The sequence below is a fragment of the Argiope bruennichi genome, chromosome 2 (assembly GCF_947563725.1).
Source record: "Argiope bruennichi chromosome 2, qqArgBrue1.1, whole genome shotgun sequence".
Taxonomy (NCBI): Eukaryota; Metazoa; Arthropoda; class Arachnida; order Araneae; family Araneidae; genus Argiope; species Argiope bruennichi.
The window spans coordinates 64134875-64160331 of NC_079152.1; the positions used below are offsets into that span (position 1 = coordinate 64134875).

At 25.8% G+C, this 25457-nt stretch overlaps 1 protein-coding gene across 1 annotated transcript; it reads right to left on the reverse strand.

Annotated features, from left to right (window-relative positions):
- Positions 1–732: 732 nt before the first annotated feature.
- On the reverse strand, positions 733–24803 carry LOC129955975 (polycomb complex protein BMI-1-like). Its single transcript, XM_056068266.1, has 11 exons — positions 24571–24803; positions 21768–21911; positions 17021–17117; positions 14333–14388; positions 13059–13106; positions 10869–10980; positions 10476–10521; positions 10284–10316; positions 8770–8886; positions 8597–8677; positions 733–6129 (listed from the first exon to the last, which is right to left on the reverse strand). The coding sequence occupies exons 2-11, from the start codon at positions 21877–21879 to the stop codon at positions 5461–5463; spliced, it is 1371 nt and encodes a 456-aa protein (XP_055924241.1). The 5' UTR covers positions 21880–21911; positions 24571–24803; the 3' UTR covers positions 733–5460.
- Positions 24804–25457: the final 654 nt, after the last annotated feature.

A 25457-nucleotide genomic window follows, 5' to 3' on the forward strand; every position in this document is an offset into this window, starting at 1 on the left:
AATACAGTTAAAATCAGTTAAAACAATATTTAAGATAATCACTTAAAAATGACAAATAAGAGATCAGTTTTAATTATACACCAAACGACCAACTTTGTGCATTCTATTGTTTAAGGTCATAATTGTATGTGTCAGCTTCACTAAAATTAGAAATGTTCAGAAGCATTTTTTTCTTTTACTACCATTTTACAGGTTATTTGAGATTGTCATTATCTTATTCCATGGGAAATATACAATAGTTTTCCCACCTTCAAATGTCCTGGAATTTTATCATTTAAATCTTTTTATAAACATTTTTGTTGTTTTTACTCAAATATTGTCGAATTTGCTTATAGAGCAACCAAATTTATTAATTGCAGGACTACACTGATTTTGAGTAACATTTTATTTACATGGAATTTCATAATACATTACAAAGAAAAGTATCTATACAATGCAGATAAATTCCATTACAAAAATATATTTCTTATAAATAGTTTACAATGTTGTAAGAACATATAAAAATGGAAAGAAAAAAAAAATTGAACACATGTAAAGAAAATATACAAAAGGTAGAAAACATAGGATGTTTTTGTACTTTAGTTTGAATCAAAATATTAATGGGATTTCTTTGGCAATTCTTTTTTCTAAAAAGTATATATCACTTCTAAACCCATTATTGATGTAAATTAAATAAAATTCTTGAGATTTAAAAAAAAAAAAAATGCAATTTCTTTATTTTTAAACATAAATATATCTGAAGCAAAATTTTCACTTTAAAATATGTGTTCAAGGAACTTGAATTGTTTTTGAATTCATTAAAAAAATACCAACATGTTAAATTGTGCATTGTCCAACTCGGAAGTGGAATGTGTACAAATATTATTACACTATCACAAAATGACTAAATATACAAACATTTAAATAAATTTTATAATTATGAAGAACCAAGCATTTGAGAGAATTTGTAATACAAAATTTTTAGAACAGCCATAAAAACCATGCATTTTAAACTATCTCAAATGGTATGTCATATGTATAAGCGCCACACAGCTTCAGTATGAAACAAAGTTTAGAAAAAGATATATTCTTGAAAAATATAAAGTATGCAAACAAACACCATTAAATTTTTATGACTTTTGCCATAATTATAAAAATGAGCTGAATATAACTTTTATTAAGTACATTAATTAAGTAATAATCACATGAAAAAATAATTCAACATTTTTACAATAAAGGCATTTTGTTGGATGGAATTAGTTAAATACACACAAAATTATGAAAGAATAAATATTAAGATTAATCGGTTGCATTTTTGATGATCGTTTGTTATTCAGGAGTTCTATTTATTTAAAATAAAATTTCAAAAGCTTAGTATTTAATAAAAAATGGTACTATCAATAGGAATTCTATCTGTTTTTATAAAAAAAATTGTTAAACTTTTATTTAAAAAAATATCAAAATATAATTAAGGTTTGGTTTTATGGCACAAGGACCAAATTTAAATTATACATTAAATTTATGCTCAATTAGAATGTTGAAATAAGCTGGAATTGCACTCTTAACTGATGTTGGGAATAATTTTTTCACTTCATCTATTAAATTGTTGATCTAAAAATAAATTAAAAACTTAGCCTTGCAAATATGAGTATTTTACACAAATAGCTGCCTTGTACATGAAATAACTGTAAAAAATAATGAATGCAGGAACAAATTATTACTTACAAACATGAATACATTTAGTTAGAAATATAATTTAAAGACCAACTATATTTCTATGTACATTTTATTATTTAAAAAAATGAAAGCTTTTCAATAAATTTTATATAAAAAGTTTGCAAAAAAATTGAGCAGAATTGTACAAAATATTTCTTGTTAATTCTTGCACATTATTACATTATACTAAAATACAGACATCCATTTAAAAAAAAATCTGTCCAATTGTATTAAGATTGAGCATTTTTTTGAGAAAAAGATAGAAACCCTGCATGCTACATTCACACTGAACATTATATTTTGTTCATAGAATATATAACAATGAATGTTCTTTATTATTAAAGAAATGCAACCCCATAGCTCAGTTGTCTAGTTTTTGATTATAATTCATTATAGACATATGAAAATAAGTTCTTGCGATATAAAAATTTCATATACAATTTTTTACTTAAACACGGTAATAAGAAATAAACACGGTGGGAATTTTAACTAGTGCTATAAAATATTAATCACAATACATGCCCAAAATAACAATTTAAGGATTGCATTATAGAACCTCGATTAAAAAAAAAATTGTTAAGATTTTTTTTTTTTTTAACACTTTTGTCTTGGAAGCTTAATATTGAGCTTGGTGTTAAGAAAGAGTGAAAAGGATTCTGATATAAAATAAACCTTAACACAGTATGTGAGCTTAAAAAATTCTCCTTAGGCTTTTCAAAAAAGAATTATATATGTAACTTAAAATATAGACATCTTGAACCTAAATATTTGGCAATCTATAAAATATTGTCTATAACATCATAAGCAACTTCAAATGCCCCAAAATTATTTCATAACTTTTACATGGCACCAATTCCTTGTTCTAGTGTGTAGTATAATGTTAAAAAATGGAAATAAATTGGTCAATAGACTAGAATACAAAGACAATAACAAAAAATTATTTTGTTTGAAAAATAAAGAAATACAAAGATTCAGCAACTTGCCATTTTCATTTATAATTGGAAAAATAAAAAAATACTTGAACGGTAAAAACATATTTTTATCATCTTCCTGTTCTAATCTTCTACTTCCTTACAGTTATATTTTGATTTAAGACTAACATCAGTAAAAATGAAAAATCAAAGAACAAAAATATATGCGTTATTTTACTCAAAAATTGATTCTAATCAAAATGTTTACATCACATAACAGTGAAGAACAAGTTACCTTTTGTTCCAATCAAATTAATATTTAGATGCATTGCCTCTTACACATTACAGACAAAACAATTCATATTGACCATGCAAAGCATGTTGAGTAACATGTTATTATATTGAAACAAATATTTTATCATTTATTAATAAATTGCAACTTGTAATTTACAATGCACAGTCAGCTTGATCAATCAAACACTATATTTTCCTGTTTGTTCAGACAGAGAAATGACACCATGAAAAGAAAGCAATAGAGTACTTACGCAAGTATCAATATAATTGTTCATAAAAATAATTAGCTCATAAATTAAGTACTAGAAATTAATTATAATAAAACTTCCATTGCAATTATACCAGTATTATATATATATTTTTTAAAATTTAAGAATCCAAGCACAAAAATATATAAAGAGCATCCCTCATGTTTGATTATCCACTAATTTTGAAAGTTAAAGCATCAAAATTATACTATTTTTCCACATCAGTTCTAACCACTCTAGAATGGCTAATGCCTATAGTCAAGAAAACAATCAGAAAAAGCATTTACAATTGCTCGCAATTTTTATATAACATAATAATCTATCATTTTATAGCAAAATATTATGCTTCATCTTATTCTCAAGACAAGCAGTAGTAAAATTATTTGTTTAAATGGACAAATGTTTTAAACAAAAATTTTAAAATAATCAAAAAGAATGAAACTGGACTTCAATTATCTTTATCCACTTATATGCACACTAAATTATCTGTAGCTACAAATATATAAGATGATTCAAAAGCATTCTTGCAAGGATCTGCAGCAAGAAAATAAATTATAGAATTAGATAGTTTGGTTCATTTTTTAAAAAAAGTTAATGTTAGAGGTATAAAACGAGGAACTTCTTAACAATATCAAGTCAGTAGCATAAATATATGCTTGAACCCTTTTTTCGTGTATATATATATATATGTTTCACTGAAATGTTCTCATATTCGTTACTTTAATTCAGCGCAGATATATACACAGCGAATTTTAATTAAAATCATTTTTTTCGTCGCAGATAGAATTACAAAGTCTTTAAACTGAAAAGAAATTTAATTAATAAAGCTTTATAACTGGGAGTTTTTGAAGAGACATAATAATGCAATCTAATCAAAAAGTTGTAGGTTGAATCAGGTGTGGCATTTTTGAGGTTATAGTACTTTTTTTTTTTTGCAAAATTTTTTAAAAAATCACATGATCTTAATTATAACATGAATTAATATCTAATGAATATAGTAGTAATATAATAATCATTCTAATGCATTATAAAGATAATGATTTGAGCATTGATGAATGAACGTTCACTCCTCGCACTTATTGGTGGCAGTTTATTACACCGAATGTTAAATGTATATTTAAATAACAACATGCAAATATGAACCATCCAATATTTAAAGCACCTTGGAAGTTTTAAGTTAATGTACAAATAAATTACTTCAAAGATTTTTTTTTAATGTTTAATACTTTTTGAAATCATGTAATTAATAATTCCTATATTTAATTTAATAAATTAAGCAATTTTGAGTTCCAAGATTTATAAATGCACAGGATATTTTTAGTAATTTAGCAAATTTTTCAAAGTGATGAATAAAATTTCCAAAAGAAAAGAATTCCCATTTGATTATTCATGAACATTTAAATATTTTTATTCTTAAAGATGGCAGATTTTTGAATTGCTTAATGCAGACAAGAAGTTCTAAGCAAAAAAAAAAAAAAAAAAGTTTAATTATTTAAGAAAAGTAATACTAAAATATCAGTAAATAACCATTTTTTTTCAAGCAGATTTTATAAGGATTCCTATATACCAATAACAATCAAATTATTTTCATATACAGACATGACACAGGCTTGGAACCAAAAAGGCTGAATTTCATAAAATAATGAATTGTTTCAAACATAAACACTGAGATATGCATAAATATAATTAACTGAACAACAAAATGAATAAATTTATACAAAAAGTGCTTGAGATATAAAAATAATGTAGAATTGTTACATAAAAAAAAAGTTAACTGACATCAAGAATAATAGAATTTGATTTTGGAAATACTGAAATCCAGGTTTTTGCAGAATGTGTCATGTTTGTATATATATAGATGCCTCGAAATATAGTGATACTTTTTTTAATGAAATAATTAAAGAGAATGCATTATTCAAATGTAATGCTGCAGCACTAACACCTTCCCTTTAACAGTAGGTACATCAAATTACAATATTTTAAAATACTTGTTCTTCACTGTTAGAATATACCTACAAAACATTAACTGGATTTTGAAATTGATTTCATAATCATTCCCTTTTCAATATATATTTCCCTTATGCAATATACCATTTTTCATACATACATTTAAATTTTCAGAACAGGCTGAATTGGTTTCTAGAACCAATCAATAAAGTCTTCATAAAAATTCTTGTTTCCATGTACAAAAAGTATGTGCTATAATGAAATTTTTTTGCTTTTCCTTGCAAACGAATGAGTTGAATTTGAGGCAGTGACGGAAAGACAATTTACTAAAGCTCATACATAGATATATATTGTTAACACTGGGGTCAGGAACTTTTACGAGATAAGACCTTGTTTTTAGAATGATAAACTTTGTTGATTGTCGAAGCATTAACTGGGTCATGCTTGTACAAGCCACGATGACCAGGATACTTTGGTGCTTTTCGCTTCATACTATTATTGTTGGTTTGGCAATCTTGAACTAGATTTACACTAAATGTAACTCTTTTCTTCAGTTTTAAATCATTAGGAGTTTTACAGTTTGTTAGAATTCCTTTTTCTAACTGACTTTTACTGGCAAACTCCGGAACATCATTATCCAAATTTCTCAAAATTGGAGGAGACTCACTTGAATTGAAGCTAGAGGTTTTCTTCAGTGCACTTTTTAATTTGGGTTCTGGAAGTGTTGCATCTTGCCCTCTGTGCAAAATGGCAGCATTCTGGTTCGCAACCCGAAAATAATTTGGTTCTTGAGCCATTTGAGGAGATGGTGGTGGGGATGGATGACGAGATGAAGGCGCTGTTGCCACAGAAGGGGCAAGTGAAGCAATGGGAATAGTACACGTAGATGTGGATGCAGTAGATACAACTAAAGGAACTTGGTTTTCAAGAGCTACTGTATTTGCAAAAGCCTCAATAATATTGGAATTTTCTATGTTCTGGACAATTATATTTGATTTTTCAGTTATTTTGTAGAAAAGCCTGAGAGGTTCACTCTGAAATATATAAATTTAATTAGTAATGTAAAGTAATTCTGTGGGGAGAATCAGGTTTTGAGAATAAGTAAGCATGAAAAATAAAAACTTTTAGTAAGCTACTTCTTCGGTTGTTTGCTATTATTTTAAACAATAAAGAAAAATGGAATTTCAACCCTACAGAAAGAGCAGCAAAATTCCTAAAGTGAATATTCCAAAATAAATGCAAATAGATAGAATGTAACGTAAAGAGAAGATCCTGAATAAATATCAAATGGAATAAGGTTGTTTTTACAAGAAATAGGCATACATTAATTACTTTATATATTCAGACAAGATATTACCTCCTCATAAATACTAACTTGCATAATAGAATTAAAAAACAAAATGATTCATCACCAATATCTGCTATTTATTCAAAATTCAGTAAAAAAATATTTAATGGAAATTTTGCTATTAATTAGTTAGATTTCATAATTAAATTTTAAAATTTCTTTAAAACAAAAGCAGTTAAGTAAAATCTGCTATTTATCATGAAATTAAATGAGCATCTGAAAAACTGATTTTACTGATTGCAGTGTTCTATTAACAAATATGTAACAAATAGCTACGGGATTTGTATAAAGTAGAGAATAAAATTCCTATAAACTTGGGGCAATTCTATAGCAAGCATATTTCATATATTTATTGAAAGAATTTCTTCATTTTTTACAAAAATGGGCCCATAAAATTCAAAATTTCTGTTGTTGATTAAGACAGTCAACTTTCAAGACTTGAATCAACCACATAAATGCTAAACATCCCGAGAATCTTAAAACATATCAATTATTCTTCTTGAACATCTTTAAAGCTCCATTCAATCAATTAATCTGCACATAAGAATAATCTCTTTCATTTCTGCAATAATATTTAACATGACTGAGATTCATAATAATCCATCAAAAAGCCTAAAAACAAATCTCAATTTGTTTACAAGTGAAAAGAAAAATCATGTAGTCATTAAATGGTGTAGGTGTGAAATTCTATAACAAAATTACATTTTTTTAGTTCGACAAAAGAAATATTTATAGATTTTTTTTTTTTAATCAAATGCTTTTACAAGGAAATGAGAGTGAATTTTAGTGAGGAGTTGCTGCAAAAATTAACCACTTTTAAGCACCATAGCAAAAAAAAAAAAAAAAAAAAAAAAAAAAAGTTCTTTTACACATGAATGCATAAGTAAACCTGTATATTTTTTTAAGTAATGGATATTTTCTGTTTTATAATAATACATAGATTTTACAGAAATTGTTTTAATTAATTTAAAATTTGTATTTTTTAAATGTTTACAAAAACAACAATGATCATAAAAATGAATTAAAAAAAATTAAGCCAGTTCTTATAAGATTAAAAATAAAGATGCTTGATCTTTTTTTTTTAAACATTTCTTAAAATAAGCAAGTTACCAATTCATTTAAATGGATCCATCTGAAAATGTTGATATTGATGTAGAAGCATGGAATGATCATAAATTTTATATTTGCTTTTTATATATGCAACAAATAAAATTCAACATGGCTGGGATGAAAAGTGTAAACGACCTCCAGTACTACGTCGCTATATCTAGTAATTTTATTTGCAGTCTTATAAAGCATTTCGGAATGGCAAATCTGCTATGAAATTAACGATACAACAAAGCCATATTCTAAATGTACTTTTTTAGATCCTTTTTTTAAGAGAAAAGAATAGTTCATAATGGCTGGACTTTCATTGCTTCTTGCTTCTGAAGTTTTGCAAAGGGCTTTTTTAAATTTTTATAAAAACATGTTCTACATGGGAGGGGGGGGGATCTTATTTTAAATGTAAAAAAAAAAAAAAAAAAAAGACTTATGTAGCTCTAGATTTTAATGCCAGATGAAGCATTTTTAAAAAAAATATTTTTTGAAACCAGCATGAGACAATATATATAGCATTGCTTTAAAATTTAAAAAAACTCATCAAATGAAGAATCTTATTCAATAAATGGATTACAATTTTTAAATTAAAGCAAAGAAAGCACCCCCCTCTTTTATCACAACTTTAACAGTGGTAAAATAACATAGTTCAACAATTCAAAGAAGCAATAATATTGTTTTGAATTTCATTATAACAAAAATCATTATTATAAATTGTGTCAAAAATTGAATTTTCAAAAGTTACTAAAACTAAAGAAGGAAAAAACGTATTCATTCAAATAAAATTGGTATCACGGAAAAGACTTTAAAAAAATATTTAAAATAGTGTAAAATCAATTTTGGTGTGATAAGATGCTCTGGTATTATGCTAAAAACATTCTAAAATTGTTTTTTGATTAAACTTCAAAATAAATTTTTTTAGAAATTTGTTTTAAATAAGCCTTTAATATCTAAAGAATAAATCCCAAAATTATATATAGAATTGGGAAATTTACAAAAATATTTAGAATATTAAAAGGGAAAAAAAAAAAAAAATTATGAATCAGTACACATACCCTTTTCCAGGCATAGATGTACGCTAGATCTACCAGAGTAAACTCATCTTTCAAAACATCATGCATATATAATAAATCAACCTAAAAATAAACAAAGAAAAATATTTCTTAACATATAGTAAGAAAAATTTATTTTCAAATAGCATAATGTATATAAAATATTTTCATCTAACCTTTTTATCAGAATTTAGAAGTCCATATTTGGCTCGAAGTAGTTTTTTTAAATGATGAACTTTTAAACCACCAGGACATCGGAGATAGCGACGATCAGATTTAGCACACTTCTTACGCTGAAAAATAATAAGTTATAATTTCATATAAAATAAAGAAACAAGTTTAATAAACAGTCAGATAAAATAGAGCATATAAAAAAAAAAATGAATGATACATGAAAATATAATTTATATTTAAAATTTCAAGCTTACATTTAAAATTTAGCTTACTGTATTTAAATAAATTGGACATAAAACACAGAGCCAAGTATATACCTATATAATCTTCCAAAAATAAAATTTTTGGATTAATAAAGAAATTTAAATATTTTTTGGACAAATTTACTAATAACGTAGAGGAAAGATGGATATCATGTAAATGTTTACTGTTTTATTAAGCATAGAAAAAAGAAACAGTGTATGCTCCAAAAATTTCAGTAAGAGAGAGATTGTATAATCTATTTAACATATTCATAATATTTTTTTTTTGTATTACTTCTTGATTTTGAAGCATTAAAAAAAAATCTATTAAATAAAAAAGAAATAAAAATGATTAGAAAATATTTTAACTTATATGTAGATACCTATTACTAACACAGGATGCGTAGTTATTACTTTTAATTACTTTTTAAGCAACTTTATACATTTTTTAATTAATTTTAAATATGTATTCTATAAATCATAATATTTATTTTTGTATTTGCACAGTGTCTTCTATTGTAAAACACTGTATTTTGATATACAAAAACATAAAAATTAAAAACTATCAATACCAAAGAATTTAGTCAAGTCAACTTTTATAAAATTAACAATAAAGATCTGCGATATTTTTCAGCATTTCTTGCAACCTTTCAATATTTCTTATGGCCTTTTTTTATGCCAAAAAGAAAACCAGATGTTATTTTTCCCATAATTTTTCAGGTTTCACCCCCTTCCTTTTCTAAGTAAATTTCAAAATTGGTATGCTTTCTTTTAGCATACTGGAAAAGGTTAATAAAAATAAATAGTACTTCATAGCCAACAAAGCTTTTAAATTATCAATATTTAAGAATTTGTGTATGTGTGTGTCTCTACAACATAATATTATCCATCTAACTAACCTTTGAATGATAGATTTATAATAAAATAAAATTTTAGCATGATAAGTGCATTGCGTAAATCAAAAATAAATAAATTTGAGCATTTGATAGTAGGAAATCATAATCACCTCTGGTATCAAATGATCAAACTTATGTTATGCAGTATGGAAATCTACAATAAAATCATTTATAAGGAAAAAAAAAAAAAAAAAGCAAAAATATGTTTGATCCTATAATTTGTAGCAAATAGTAATTTTATAAAATGAAATGTTCACATTAAAAAAATTTCTAACTCAAATCTTAAATATCATGACTTTTCTCAGCAATGCCCTCACAATTCTTTAAAAGAAGTATGTTATAAACACTATTTTCATTAAAAAAAAAAAAATCACTTACCTTTTTGTTGATGTCACCATTAACATGGAAGCTCTATAAAATAGAAATGATTATTAGGTTATTAAATCTATTTTCTAAATCTTTTGAAATAGTCTGATGTTTTTTACATAATCAGATTTCCATTATCAAAATAAGTCAGAATTATTTTTTGAAAGATAAGTAGAGTTCATAATCTAGATTAAGATTACTCACCTCTAGAGAAAACAAATTTGATGAAACCCTAGGTGAGTTACTGCTTCTGAAAAAAAATTCAATATTTAATTAAACATCTTCATGTGAAAAGTGGGAAAAAATCTTAAAGAAGAATTATGCTACCATTTAATTCAAAGTCCTTATACATATTTATAAAAGCAATACAAAGATTAATAATTTCACCAAAACTATAATAAATTATATTCAACAACATTTAAAAGAAAATTCCTCTTAAAATTGTATCGATTTGGATATAAATATATCTAATAGATCGAATATTGGATATATCTTCTTCTAAACATTAAAATATCATAGTCAATTAATAGAGTAAAATATTATTCAAAGAAAAAAATATACTGGAATTGAAAATTCATTCATAACAATTATACTTACAAAGGTGAATATTCCAATGAAACACTAATAATATCCTCTGGAGTGAATATAAGACGATCACAACCCCAGATATCACCTCTTTTCTCACTTGAGGATGGGATGGACTTTTGAACTATAAACACAAATGAGGCACAAAACTTCAATCATGGAAATTTTTTCCACATATTTGTCATAATTAACACAATAACAGTTTTAATTCCTATTACAACGGAACAAACACAAAATTTGAATTTAAAAGGTTTTGTTTTTAGTCAATGGAATTACTAAATTTCATTTGTAAAGATTTAGCTGAAAAATCTTAATACAAAGTAAATATAAATTGGATTTTAATGCAAAATAAGTAACAAACAACTAAATTGTTAAACTTTTTTTTTTTTTTTTTTTTTTTTTGCTATTTTAACAACTATTTTTGATTCAGAATATGCATAAGTGGGATATCCAATTATAATGTGAATGTCAATGTTATTCTGTAGATAGAATATGAATGAACACTTTATATGATTACTTATTGTTTCACTAAATTTTTATAGTGCCATGTATGTTATGCAGAATTAAAACAGATATTTAGAAACAATCATATTACTTTGGTTAGATTGCTTCATGTCAAAAATGAACAAATACCAATTATCATTGACTTTTTTTTTTTAAATGTTTAAAAGTAGGGAAAAAATTTTTACATTCACTTTCTTTTAAAGAGGAATTGTTTTGAAGAAGAATATTTGTTCTCACAAATGGGATTTCAAATTAATAAATGAAAGGCTATGAAATCTAGGAAAGGTGGAGATCTTCATTGCTATGTAAAATTTGAAAGATTCTATCCAACAAAATAAGTTATCAATGGAAATTCATAAAAACACATAAGGCCTGCTTCCTTAAAAGCAACAACTAAATACCTCATATAATCATAATCCTCAACACTAATATTTGCACTATAATCTAAAAAAAATGGTGTTGAACAAATAATAATTTCATTTATAAAAGAGTCTAATAAAATTTTGCAATTTTATAAAAGATTTTCAACAGGCTAGTAGGTGGAGATAAAATTCCTTACGCTTTGACATAATAAAGAAAAAGAAAACTCTTCCACTTTTCTTTCTATTTTTACAAGGGTAAGATTTAAGAAATGCATGAAATAAAATATAATTGATGACAGCTTTAGAAAAGGTATCACTTACAGAAGTTAAAACAAAGTCAAAATTAGGGATTGAAAATGTTTCAGCTCATAACTTCTAGTTTCTTGCAGAAGCTGTAACTTCTAGCAGATATTGGAAAAAATAATATAAAGGTTGTACATTATAAGTAGACAAATTGTCTTGGTTCAATTACCTTTCTATCTTTAATTATAAAGGATTTATATGGTGAAATAGAATTTCAAACCCTCGCCAATTTATTTTCTATGAGTTGGATAGCTCATCTGTTAACTTGATAGAGTTTTTCACCAACCCTATAACACTCCCCAACTTAAATCGAATCAAAATTACTTTAGATGTAATCTCAAAATAATAAGAACATATAAACTTAATGAAGGTTAGTTTTCAGTCCTAGGGATAATGATTAGCAAAATTCTTTTGAAATTTTCCTAAAGTCATGTTAGAAGAATCATTGTAATAGGTAGTAGTTCTATAAGGAATTTACTAAAAATCATGACTGAATCACATCTAAATTTATCATGCATCATTCCTGCATGCAGAGGACAATAAATCTAACACAGAATTTTTAAAACAAATCTAAGTACACAACAGAGCTGCAATATTAACCGTTAATTATGCCCCACTTTCACATCTGTGCAACACATTAACTTAACACACAAATGACAAGAAATTGATACAAAATGCCGAGTGCTTACATCAAAACCAAAAGCAAATGGTATGTAATTAGATAATCGAGAAATCATACTAAAGAAACGAAAAACAGGAAGAAATGGATGTATTTGATTCTACAAAGTTCAAAAAAAAAAAAAAAAAAAATCAAAAAAAATTCTAAAATCAATTCTTAATAATAAATTTTAAAGACTTTTTTAAATTCATGATTTTATTATCAAACAAGAATAAAAACTCTTTGAATTATTTTCTTAAGAAATTGATTAATTATATTCAAAATTCAAATCTTTCATGTGTAAAATTAAACAAACAAATAAAACAATCATAACCTTCACTACAGAATAAAACAATAATGAAATAAAACAATTACCTAATGCATCATCTTGTCTATAAAAATCGCGCCGTCTTTTCATTTCATCTAAAGGGAAAATAAAAATTTAATATAATAGAAATTTTTCCTTACACTAACAGCTATTACCAAACTACCTCTATAGTAACAGCTATTAGTTATCAAATGAATCTAACAAAAATATGTAAATAAGACCTTATATATAAAAAAATAAGATTTCAATTTTCTAATTTAATACCATAAAATTCATGACTTTAAGAGAAAACTTACTACACACCATTTCAAGAGATACTTGCAATTCAGTTTCCATGCATTTTCAAATTAGTTACTTAATGAAGTTCATGACATATAATGCCACTTAATGTGATCACTCTTTTTAACATTAATCAATTAACATTTCCAGTGGTACATTCAATTGTACACAAAAAATATTCGTTTAGTGTATTTGCTACATTATTTAATATTATCACTTTTGAAGAATTAACAAATTCTTCATTTTTAGTCCACACTAATGGTCGATATTCATGGAATTTCTCACTCCCTTTGCATGGAAGAAATATCAAAGAGTTAGTCTCCATGTAAAAGGAATCTTTTTGTTGTTGATGATGTCTATACTAGAGCAGTCTAGATTAATTTAAATGAATAGCTAAGCTACCAGATCTAGCTTGAAATCTGTTGAATAGTTATAAACTTCGGTCACTTGTGACTGAATTACAACTTTAAATTGGATATGAAAATAGAGCTGATTTGAGTTTTAAGTATAACAAGTTCTTAAGTTCTTAACAAGTATAAAAGTTTACCTAAAATGAATCAATGTAATGCTAAAGCATAATTTAAAATCTCTATAAAATTTTGAAAAATAGTGTGTAAGATTAAATAATAAATATAAATACTTCCAACAGAGATTAATATTTTGAAAAACTTTGCGTGCAGCGAAGGCAGTATATACCAAAGTAAAAAAATAAGAACAATACTTGAGTAAACTGTTAAGAAATAATTGCTAATATACTACAATTATATATTATTTTGAAAATAAGATACTGAGGAGGCAAGTGCTTTTATCCTTTGCTTTGATATGATAAAAATGAAGCTGAATCAACTAATATGATTATGGTTATGAAAATTCTTGAAATGATCACATTAATCAGCATCTACTGAAATTTAATTATTCCACCGTAATTTAAAATTCCAATACTGGTTCATGAAATCAAAATAAAGCATGCATTTGAAAATACATCATACTATAAAAAAGAAGCATCATAGAAAAATATTTCATGTTTGCAAAACATACTTACTTTTAAATAAACCTGGAACTAATTTATATACAATATCTTGGAGAGTTTGATCAGATCTGTAGAAGAAAAAGAGAAGTGTTTTAAATTTTCCAAAAAGGGAGAAAAAAAATAAAGCATAATGAATATAATTACTTAGTAATACAAACAGTTTCAAAATGCTACTTGCTATCTCCTAAAAAAACTCAAGTAGAAACAGAAGAAAATGAGCCCCCGCCCCATCTATAAGTAGTTTTGAAATGCTACATTTTTTTCAGAGTTCCTAATATTAATTTCAAAATGAGCATAATGGACACTTTTAATATCCGAATTAAGTAATTAAGTATTATATAGAGCATATCATGTAACGCCAATAGATGAAATTTTAATGGCATCAGTAAAATTCTTCTTTAGACGAAGAAAAAACAAGAAATTAAAAGTGCAGACTAAATTAATTATTGCATATTTCCATATATAAGCCAAGAATTTTTGTAGCTTCATATGACGATATAAAAAAAAACACGTCTTTGCTTATATTTAGAAATATATATTAATTTGTAAACAGTAGTAATTCTACTGAACTTAATTTTATTTTATGTAAAGATAAAATATTTCTAAAAAATCAGTTTATAAGATGCATGCAAAAATTAAACTGATTAAAAGTGATAAAAGAAGATGATGGTACATAATGTTATGCACTCTTTATTTTCAGCAAAGATTTCAAGCAAAAAGTTCTTAAAGTCATCTTTGATTATTTGCATGTACATAATATCGATACAAGTTAAAAGAAAACATGAAGAAGAGCATTTATTAATACTTAAGTTTTTTGATAGTGAATGGAATTGTAATTTTCCCCCACACCCCCTCACAATCCTTTTATGATTACATGATGTGAAATCAGATCATTCATTTTAATTCAACAAAATCTGAACACAATTAGCATTACTCCTAAAATATTATTCATTATAAAATACACATTTCTTGTGTATAAAGCTAATTTAATTGCAAACAAAATATTATTTTTAACATGTGAAGATAGAGACTTTCTTATAGAAATGAAACTACTGAGGCAAACTGTTCTAGAATATGTAGACTTCCAAAAAAATGAACTGATAAAAAAAAAAAAAACTTTAAATAAATTACAGCCAATATTGTCATCACCTTGAAATGAAATTCACCGTAATGTAGTATTCTATACAATATTGCAATTCACTTCCACCTATATAATTGGAAAATCTCTCCATTCATTAAATAAAATCTCACTACATGTGTGGACATTTAATGAGCTCCAAAAGTATTTAAAGAAAAACATGCATGTATATTACTTTTTGTATATCATGCTGCAAATTTCTTAGAAATTTAGAACAATACATCTTTTCAATTCATATTTTCCTACTCTGTTTCTTTTATTAATTTATTTTCCTTAAAATAACTTCATACTTAATATGCAATTTTTCTAAAGGGATAGGTGGGGAGGACACAAAATTTATAGATGCAAACGTTACACAGAATGTTTAATTTTCACTACATTCTTTTTTTCATAACTTTATATTGGAGTTTGTAATCATTTTCCAATCATAATTCCATTAAGCGTATGTAACAAAATAGACTTTTCAATGAACATGTAAGAAAATAAAACAGCTATGTTTAATAACACACACATATAGATAAAGAAAACTATAACAAAATATTTCAAATCAAGAAAATTGTCTCACTAATCTTGTTCTGAAAAATAAGCTTTTAATGAATCAATCCAGATTTTAAGAAAAACAAATTTATATATTCTATGAATCATATATTAAAAATGAAAAGGACGCTAAAATATTATCAAGGAGGCTATTACTTTGTCTTTGACCAAAATATAATTAACAGAATTATATATTAACATTACACTGATAATAAACTATTCCATCATGGAATTAATTATTATAAGTTATAAATTAATTAGTTATTATTATAGGCCTTAAATGGAGCAATATAAGAAATTAATTTTCATTTACACAGACTCGAAAATTTCTAACTATACAGTACTGCAACTACAGTATTTGTATTTATTCTTTAATAAAATTACAGTAACGAACTGAAGATAACTGCTTTTGATATTCTGTTATTTGTTCACTATTTTAGTAGTATTAATTTAATCATATCAAAGACAGTAATAAACTACATTTTATTATAATAAGTGAAAGTCTTATTTTAAATTATACTTGTACAAAAAACATAGAAACTGCTGAATGGTTTAAATTGTTCTATGTTTTCAAAAAGGCAAAACTGGAAAATAAAAGAAGCAAAATCTCTCTTAATGTTGATGTTAAAATTTTATTTTCAAATATCTCTGCCAAAATTTTATTTTGCAATATCTCTCAAGATGGTTGAAGAGGAAAATGTCTATCGTTGATATACCATGAGATTTTATATGAAATAAAATTTGACAAAATCAGTATAGTGATTAGGGCTGGTGGATTCTGTCATCATTCTCTCTCCACATAACAAATGTAAACTAATATTTTTGATATTTCTCTAAAAAAATGGAGATGTCTTGAAAACAGGTAACCAATCAAGGGTTGTGAGCTTTCATAATACATAATTTATAAAACTGGTAGAGTGATAGGTGAATGGAAATTAATTCATGGTTCTGTCAATTATTTCAATATATGTTTTTGCAACAAATAGAATAGTCTAACAATTTAATTCTCATAAAATAATACATACCTAATATTCAGAAGTGGTCTTGTTTTATGAACTTGCACATCACATGTAGGACAGAATTTGTTAGATTGTAAGTAGCGGACAATACATGTTTTGCAAACTGAAATAAGTATTTTAAATATATATGTCAGGATATATGAAAATCATTTTGCAATAAATAAAATCAAGAATGTTTAACTTATTTAAAATTATAAATGCATCAAAATGTATTAATAAATGAGCAAGAGTGTCTTATCCAAAACTTTCTTATATACTCTCAAATAAAGATGTTATCCTCCCTCCCACTTTCACTTGCTTAAAATTGTAGACTCTGGGTGCAGTGAATGCTCAAATGTTTTCAGAGTCCTGCACATGGGAATTGCATGCTTCCTAGTACAATAAAAAATAACTACTTGTTTATTACAGGGTGCATAGACTAATTTTATCTTAGTTCTTTTAAGCACTTTTATAGAGGGGAAAAATGAGAACCAATTATAAATTATTATTATATAATTACAAGTTCAGTGAAATAAATTAAGTTGGGTATTAACTAAGCAAGTGTTAAATTTCATACAAATATAAACATAGAATAGCATCAGGGATTACAAAATATTTTTCACAAGCACTGAAACTAAGTTATTTAAAATATTTGTGTGCATAAGTAAGTTCCATTTGAAAAATTCTATTAAGAGACTTTCATTGCATATCTTAAATTATTTAATTACACTACTGTTAGTAGCATAAGAAAAAAAATGATATGTTTCTACTTTATTAATATTCCAATTCCTAGAAATAAAGATTAAGAACATACACAAAACAACTATCAAATATAAAAATCATGCTACTTTATTAAATATGTAAATAAAAAGGTGTTTCCTTTCACAGATTCTTTTAAACTCTTTCAGATTCTTTTAAACTCTTTCAATCTGTTCAGTTTTCACACAAACAACTTGTACCTATTCATTAAATGATTTTGTTAATAGTGAAAAATTTCTAATTTGCTGAACAAGTGCATAAGTTTTATATTCAATCTCCAATACATTATTTTGTTAATAGTGAAAAATTTCTAATTTGCTGAATAAGTGCATTAGTTTTATATTCAATCTCATAAATTCCTCATTTCTAGAAGAAATTTCTTTTTCCATAAAGTGATCAAGAAATTGGATTCTAACTTTATGCCACAGAGAATTATTTCTTTTGCCATTTGTTTTCAGAAAAGTAGGTGATATTTTAAATGGGATAATGTTTCTAAAATACTCAGTTCTTTTAATAATGTTTACTGATAAAAATAAATAGGCTTATCTTTTTTCCTGACATTAAAATTATCAAAATCAAGTAAAAATGATTTGACCATGAAATCTATAAACTCCATGAGAATAGCATGTTTTTATCCTTCCTAATGAAAGTACAATGCAGAAAATATTTATTTTCCTTTTTCACACTTACTTGTTCTTAGCCAAACATTCTTACCAATGCAAAATTTACTGGAGATTAATTCATTAGACATACCTACAATTTTTTAAATACATTTTTAAATAACCCTTGAAAAGCATATAACTTTATCAGTTTTTCATTAATGAAATGTATGAACTTGTTACAATTCATTAACTCTGATACTTGCACTCTCATAACAATTGTGCACTATTAAGAAAATTACATTGACATTAGCAATTTACTGAAAAAATAATTTCAATTGAGAAATTTTCATTCAAAGAGAAGAATATCACCATAGTTTTACTAATTTATGACTACCAGATGCCTAAAAAGCCAAAAGTGGATCATTAGTTACATTTGAAACAACAAAAAAGACTTAATACACTGTGCAACACAAGTAAAGGCAGATGAAAATGTCTCTCCAATCTTCATTGCACATTCCTTAAGAAAGATATCATTGTCCCTCACTCTGGCATAAAAAATAGGTACTGTCTGTCCATGACAAGAACACTGCTAGACAATTGTCTATATTTACGGCGGGCGTTATCGAAACAGGTTTCGGTAGGGACGATCCATTTTAAATGGGTGGAATTGGGCAGAAGACTGGGGGGGGGGGGGTATATAGATAGCGTATTACTTTTTTTTCAATAAAATAAAGAAAAATAGTCATTTTTTCAGGCTTGTTTTCTCGCCTTTCCTGTTGTTTCAATAGCTTTCCTTCTTAACTATGATTCCAAGAATCTAAAAATTTATGCACGTTAATGTGAGTTAGAGGGATTAAAGTATTTAACGAGATTCCTTTCTACACAGGTGCGCTGATTGTGATAATAAAACGGTAGTAGATAAGTATTCTCAAACGGCATTGGTGGGCTTTGAATAGAAATGTGAAGAACATTGGGAGTGAAGAATTTTGAACCCGAAATGATAAAATGCATGCAGGAATTTGGATCCTTTATTGCTTCAAGCTCATGACTACTGATATACATTGAAAGGAAAAGCTCATTTATCACTCTATTATTTGAATTGACAGTTCGTGAGAAAAAAATTTTCTTTGAAATAATTGTACTTCTTTTTCAAGCCGGGGGAAATGAATAAATGGTAATCTGGAATATAAAAACAAACTTTTACTGTGTTTTTTGTAGAATAATGTAAAGCGATGTTGGGCTTATTTAGTTGGGTTCCTTTATGTCCGGGACATCTGGCACGTGCATGAATGAACACTTGAATTATCTTCAGAATACTTTTACATATAAACTTTGCAAAATTAATTATGCTGTAAAAAGCTTGTGCATATTGAAAATAATTTACAAATCAAAGCTTGATTTTTAAAAGTCTGAAAATTGATAGTATGGTAATCATTAATTTTGTGTTTCGGGAAATAGTATATACATCAGAAAAATAAATAAATATAAATTTGGAAAGATTTCAAGCATTTTTAACAATGAACATTTTACTTTATAACAGAATAAAAGCAACCTTTTATAAAAATTATGAAATAATTACGATTAATTATGTTATAGTTTTGATGTTAAATTAGACAGATTACCTCACGTTTGCTGTGGAGAATTTGATATTAATAACTTATATAAATTTAAAACAAATGAAATGAAGACAATTAATGTTTTGTCATGCATGATTTTACTTCTTAATTATTTTTTTTCTTCTTGTGCAATCGTTAGACATACAAATAATTATTCTGTTTTTCTATTTGATTTGTTTTGTTCTTTGTATACATATGACAGGAATATCAAATATTTTCAATATTCCGAGTATGCAAATGATTTTCAGTTTAATGAATTATTTTTTAAATTTGTTTTCAAGAATTAAGAGCAATAATAGCAAATATTGCTAATTTGGCACTAAACGTGCCAGCATAAGAAACAGGAATTAATTTCTACCTCTGTGAAATGAACTCTTCCTACAGTAACCTGTTTCTATAATGCCCGCCGTAAACATAGACGATTGTCTAGCAGTGTTATTGTCCTGGAAAGACAGTACCTTGTTGCAAGGCAGTGAAAATTAATACATCGAATTTTATTTTTAGAAGTGCAGTAATAACAACAAAAGAGTTTAAAATAACAGCAACTATTGGTCAGCCAACTGCATCCAAAATTAGTCATAGAGCTACAATTTTAGAAACAAGATTACTTACCAAATTTTATTTATCTAAGTTGTTGTGCTTTTCTGTTAGCATTTACATGCATGTGAACATAAAGATTGACAGATGATCAATTTGAAATTTCAATATGGATGTATAATTTAGATACTAAAACTATGTAGCAAATTTTACTGATGTAGCACTTTGCATTTTGATGTTATTGTGTTCACCTGTATTCGGAAAAACAGACAAAAATCCTTCTTGGAAATGGATTTCATTCATAATTTGATAGAAATCTGCAAATTAAATGTTAAGAAATTCCAGCTGAAAGCTTTATGCATTATCATGTTGACAACCAGACCTTATTCCAAATATATTTTATTTGGAAGTTTCGGAAGATTGGGCAAAATCTCAAGTTTGCATTTTTTTCTTTGAATAGTTTGTATATGAAAAAGTAAAAGAGGAACTTTATTGCATTACTTTATTTTTTATTATCTTTTGGCAAGAATAACAAAACACCTACAAGTTACATTAAAGCAAAATGTTTATGATGCTCCACTTTCATTTTTGGAATTCCACAAAGTACGACATTTGGAGTCCGCAATTAAAAAGTTCTAAACTTTTGCTCAAAAATTTACAAAACAAAATTATTAAAATATTTCACTAATGGCAAATCATTAAATGATGTTAAAATATAATAACAAATGCTCTACAAGCAAGTACTCACATATAGAAAAACCCTGATTCACTGTAAAGATTTAAATTTTTTTATTTTATGTGATACATCAAAGTTGATTTAATAATAATAATTGAAACTGCTTAGTACATATCTTATTGCATAAATAAAAAGAACATAGGTACTTTCATATTAATTACATGCTCTTAATGAATATAGTGAAATTTTAGATATGAAAGAATATATTGGTGACTAAAAATATTTGGTAATTTATTACTAACATGCTGCCAAAAGCAATAGAACTACTGGCATTTTTTTAGCAACCAATCACTGGCCATCATATATATATATAGAAGAATCAAAAAATATTGAAACAAATTATATTCTCTTTCAAAGTACTTTTGGAAGTAACAATTTTTTTTTTTTTTTTTTTTTTTTTTTTTTTTTTTTGCTAAGCTAAATAAATGTAAGCATGGCAATACAAAAACATTTAGATACTTCTCTTTATAAAGATTTGAAATTATTTTATATAAATTTTGTATCAATAATCAAAATATACTTACAAGAATGAAGACATTCGATAATAGTTGTGGCATCTATATAATATCCTTTGCATAAGACGCATGTCAAAAGTGGGTTCAGATCTACTAATTTAATTTTTCCAGAGCTTTGCATAGCGAATGCATTTAACTTTTGATATACATTATCTAAAAAATAAAAGATGAAAAAAAAAAGCATTAAAATAAATATATATATTCTCTATAATAAATAACAATCCAAAATAATATAATGTGACATTTCAACTTTTGGTATCATTTAAAATTACAAAAGCATCAAAATATTATTTTGTTTGATGTATCATATTAAATAATATGTCACTGATGATGTTCATCATAATATGATCTGTAATATGATGTTCATCATAAATAATAGGTCCCTCTAACTACATTTACTAGAACTTGAATTTTTCACAAACATAATATATTCAGTAGGAAATATGGAAATATTTAATAGCATAAATTTAACATAATACACAATATTTAAAACTAAATGTATCATGTCAGAATGAAATATTAACAAACACTACTGTTATTAATAAATACCCCCTTAATTGCAAATGATTATTTACCTTCTGAACATAAAGAAATAAGAATTAAAACTTCATTTTAACCACTTAAACAAATCACCGGATATTTAATAGTTTATCAGTAATCATCAGCTAAATAACTGGCAAGTTCATTTTCTGAATAAAGCATCAACGACATAAAATTATATTACAATCAGAATTACAAGTTCAATAAAATTAGTTATTAATAAAAATTGTTCAAATTTGATTGAAATCACAGAACTTGGCTTTCTCAGACAAACTCAAGCTAACAGAGAAAAAGTTTTGTGATTGTTATTTTCTTTAAATTATATTGTATATTATTCAAATGTAGAATCAAAGTATGGCTGGAATTAATGAACTCCTGCTTAGCATTGCATTAAAATTGTTTGCAAAGAAATTATATAAAATCATACTTTTATTAAATCTTTTGAATGTTCTCCTTATAACAGAGAAAAATAATCAGATAAAGCAGCAATTCCTAAATTTTTTGGTTGTCAAACCACATATTGCGTTAAAAATATTTCAAAACCCATTAATTAATCTGCAAGTAAAAAAAAATAAAAAAATACTAGCCCATATAATACACACACAACATATATATAAGCACACATACACATATATGTCACTAATCAATAACATTTATTATAAATAGGTTTAAAAATATATTAAAAATAATTAAGTAATAGACTTAGCAACCGCAATGTAAGAAAACTTAGGAGCAAATAGTCAAGATGCAAAATGAAAAGCTAAGGGATTTTCGACATTGTTTGCCTTTTACAAAACAAGCAAAGGTGAATTAAACCTTGAGTTACTTTCTATGTATTCAGTTCCACTGACTTTGACTATTAGCTAGAATTCCATGCCCAGTAATAAGCTACCTGTGGCCTATTGTATGACATTGGAAACAGATAGTATAAAATATTTTGCAGTAATATGAATTTTCTTCTTTTATCAAGGAAAAGAAATTATGACATATTTGAATCATCAGCATTCAGACAGACAATTTCAAACAAAGATACTGATAAAGTGGAGTTATCTAGCAAAAGTTAAAGCAACATAATATGATATTCAAAAACAGTATAAAAGCTGCATTTTTAATATCTCTTATATGTAGAAAATGAGTAGAGAAAGAGAGTAGTAAAGAAAGTATTTTAATCATCAAAAACTTCAAACTCGAGGTTCTGACAAACACAAAACCTCCTTGAGTTCGAAAAACGCATTTTTAGAAAATGTCTCTTGTCTGTGATAAATATAAATTAAAAATCCTTTAAGTTAGACAGTTGAAATTTGATATAAAGTCTTTATACCAAATTTGTAGATTTCTATCAAATTTTAAGCAAAAGCCATTCAGAGGAAGTCTGTCTGATTTTTCAGGCATAATTTAACAGGATAACTATAAGACAAAGAGAATTAGGTAGTTAACATTTGGTTACATATGTTTAACATCTTCTGCATAAACATTTATCAAATTTTGAATAAAATCTAACAAGAAGTTGACCATCTGTCATATAAACAGAAGTTTGAGAAACATGTAAACTTGATAATTCAAAAATGTAATGTCTTAGATATTTCAAATTTGGTGTGACTTGCTGTCAAATAATTCTGGATCAATTTTATACTTCAATAAGATGAATAAAATGCATCATAACTAAAAATTTGAATTTTGGATATTATTAACTGCATGCCAGGATTATGCAAAAAACTCGCCAGAAATCGCACAATGGATTGCTAAATTCATGTCAAAGATAAATATTTTCCAACTATTGTATGCCAGTACCATACATAGCATGGCATTCAAAAGGAAAACATCCATATTAAAGAGCATACAAGAAAGTTTTGGGGAGACCTCTTCTGCTGACTAAATATATAATACTTCAATTTAAAATATAAAAATTTAACAAATTTTAAACACTGTATATAATATCTCTTGAAAATATAAATCTGCATATTGAACAAATCTTTATATACAAAAAAAAAAAGATTTAAAAAGAATATTATCAACAATATTGATATATACAAATAATATAATAATTAAAAATACTTTAAATAGCTACAAAATATCCATAATGTTTCAATTTTTTTTTTTTTTTTTTTTTTTTTTACTACTTGCAGAAAAACAATCTAAGTAAAAAATGTATAGCACATTAATATTTAATCTCGTGTCAAATTTAATTAAAAACTGATAGTAAAACATAAAGAAATATTAGGTACTAAAAAATGAAATACTTTAGAAACCAAATATAAAAATTCATTCAAACCTTTACAACTATTGTACGAATCTCCCAGTTCATAAATGGATCAAAACAAGTTAACGGTTTATCTAGTAAATGCTTAAAAAAAGTGTCAAAAGTCCACATCTGTAATAGTTATTTCAAAATATAAATAATGAAATAAAATCATATATAAATGCGGGTTCAACTTCACTCAGTAATGTTTGAAAAATCATTTTAACAAAACAAAGCAAATTAGTAAATGAATTAACTGTCAGTATCTTAGCAAGTTAACGAACCGACGCTGCAAAATCGTAACCGCTAACATTCAAAATTCCCGTGACGTAGATGAAAAATTTTAACTTTTCAGTGGCATTCACTTGTTTAGAATGAATATTGCAAGAAAAACATATACTTTTCATTTCATTTTTAAAAATTATAACATTATCAGATGTGATTAAAATATTGAATGAAACTATTCATGAAAAATATGATAACCAATGCTTTTTGCATTTTAAGAGGTAAAAGCCGGCCACAAGGAGCTGCAGTGAAATGAGCTCTTGCATTGAGGTTCGCTATTGATAGAAAATATGCGCTTTCAATTGGAAAAAACTAAAAGGAAAGGAAACATTTCGCCAACGTGATTTATTATCGCCAAGAAAGTACATAAATCGATCAATTCTTTCGTGCACGCTTGGTACTGAAATCATATATAATGTAATTGAAGGTTTCCAGAGGAAGAGAATCTTTTCTTTTTAGAAAAACAAGCAAATGAACACGCTGGATTCAGACATATTCTCTTAATTTAAATTATTAATGTTTAAAACTGAATGGTTGTCATCATTTGGGACTTAAGATTCGGATATATTAATTTCTATTAACTGTGGAATTTAATTTAGAAAAAAGAATAGTCTAAAATTAAATATTATTATACT

Bases quoted from the DNA above. Each gene is read 5' to 3' on its own strand.
- LOC129955975 (XM_056068266.1), bottom strand. From the start codon at position 21,879: ATGCAAAGCTCTGGAAAAATTAAATTAGTAGATCTGAACCCACTTTTG. The intron at 10,981-13,058 runs GTAATTGTTTTA...TTGTGTTTATAG, and splicing joins TAGACAAGATGATGCATTAG to TTCAAAAGTCCATCCCATCC. The intron at 8,678-8,769 runs GTTAGATGAAAA...GTTTATTTTTAG, and splicing joins TTCTAAATTCTGATAAAAAG to GTTGATTTATTATATATGCA.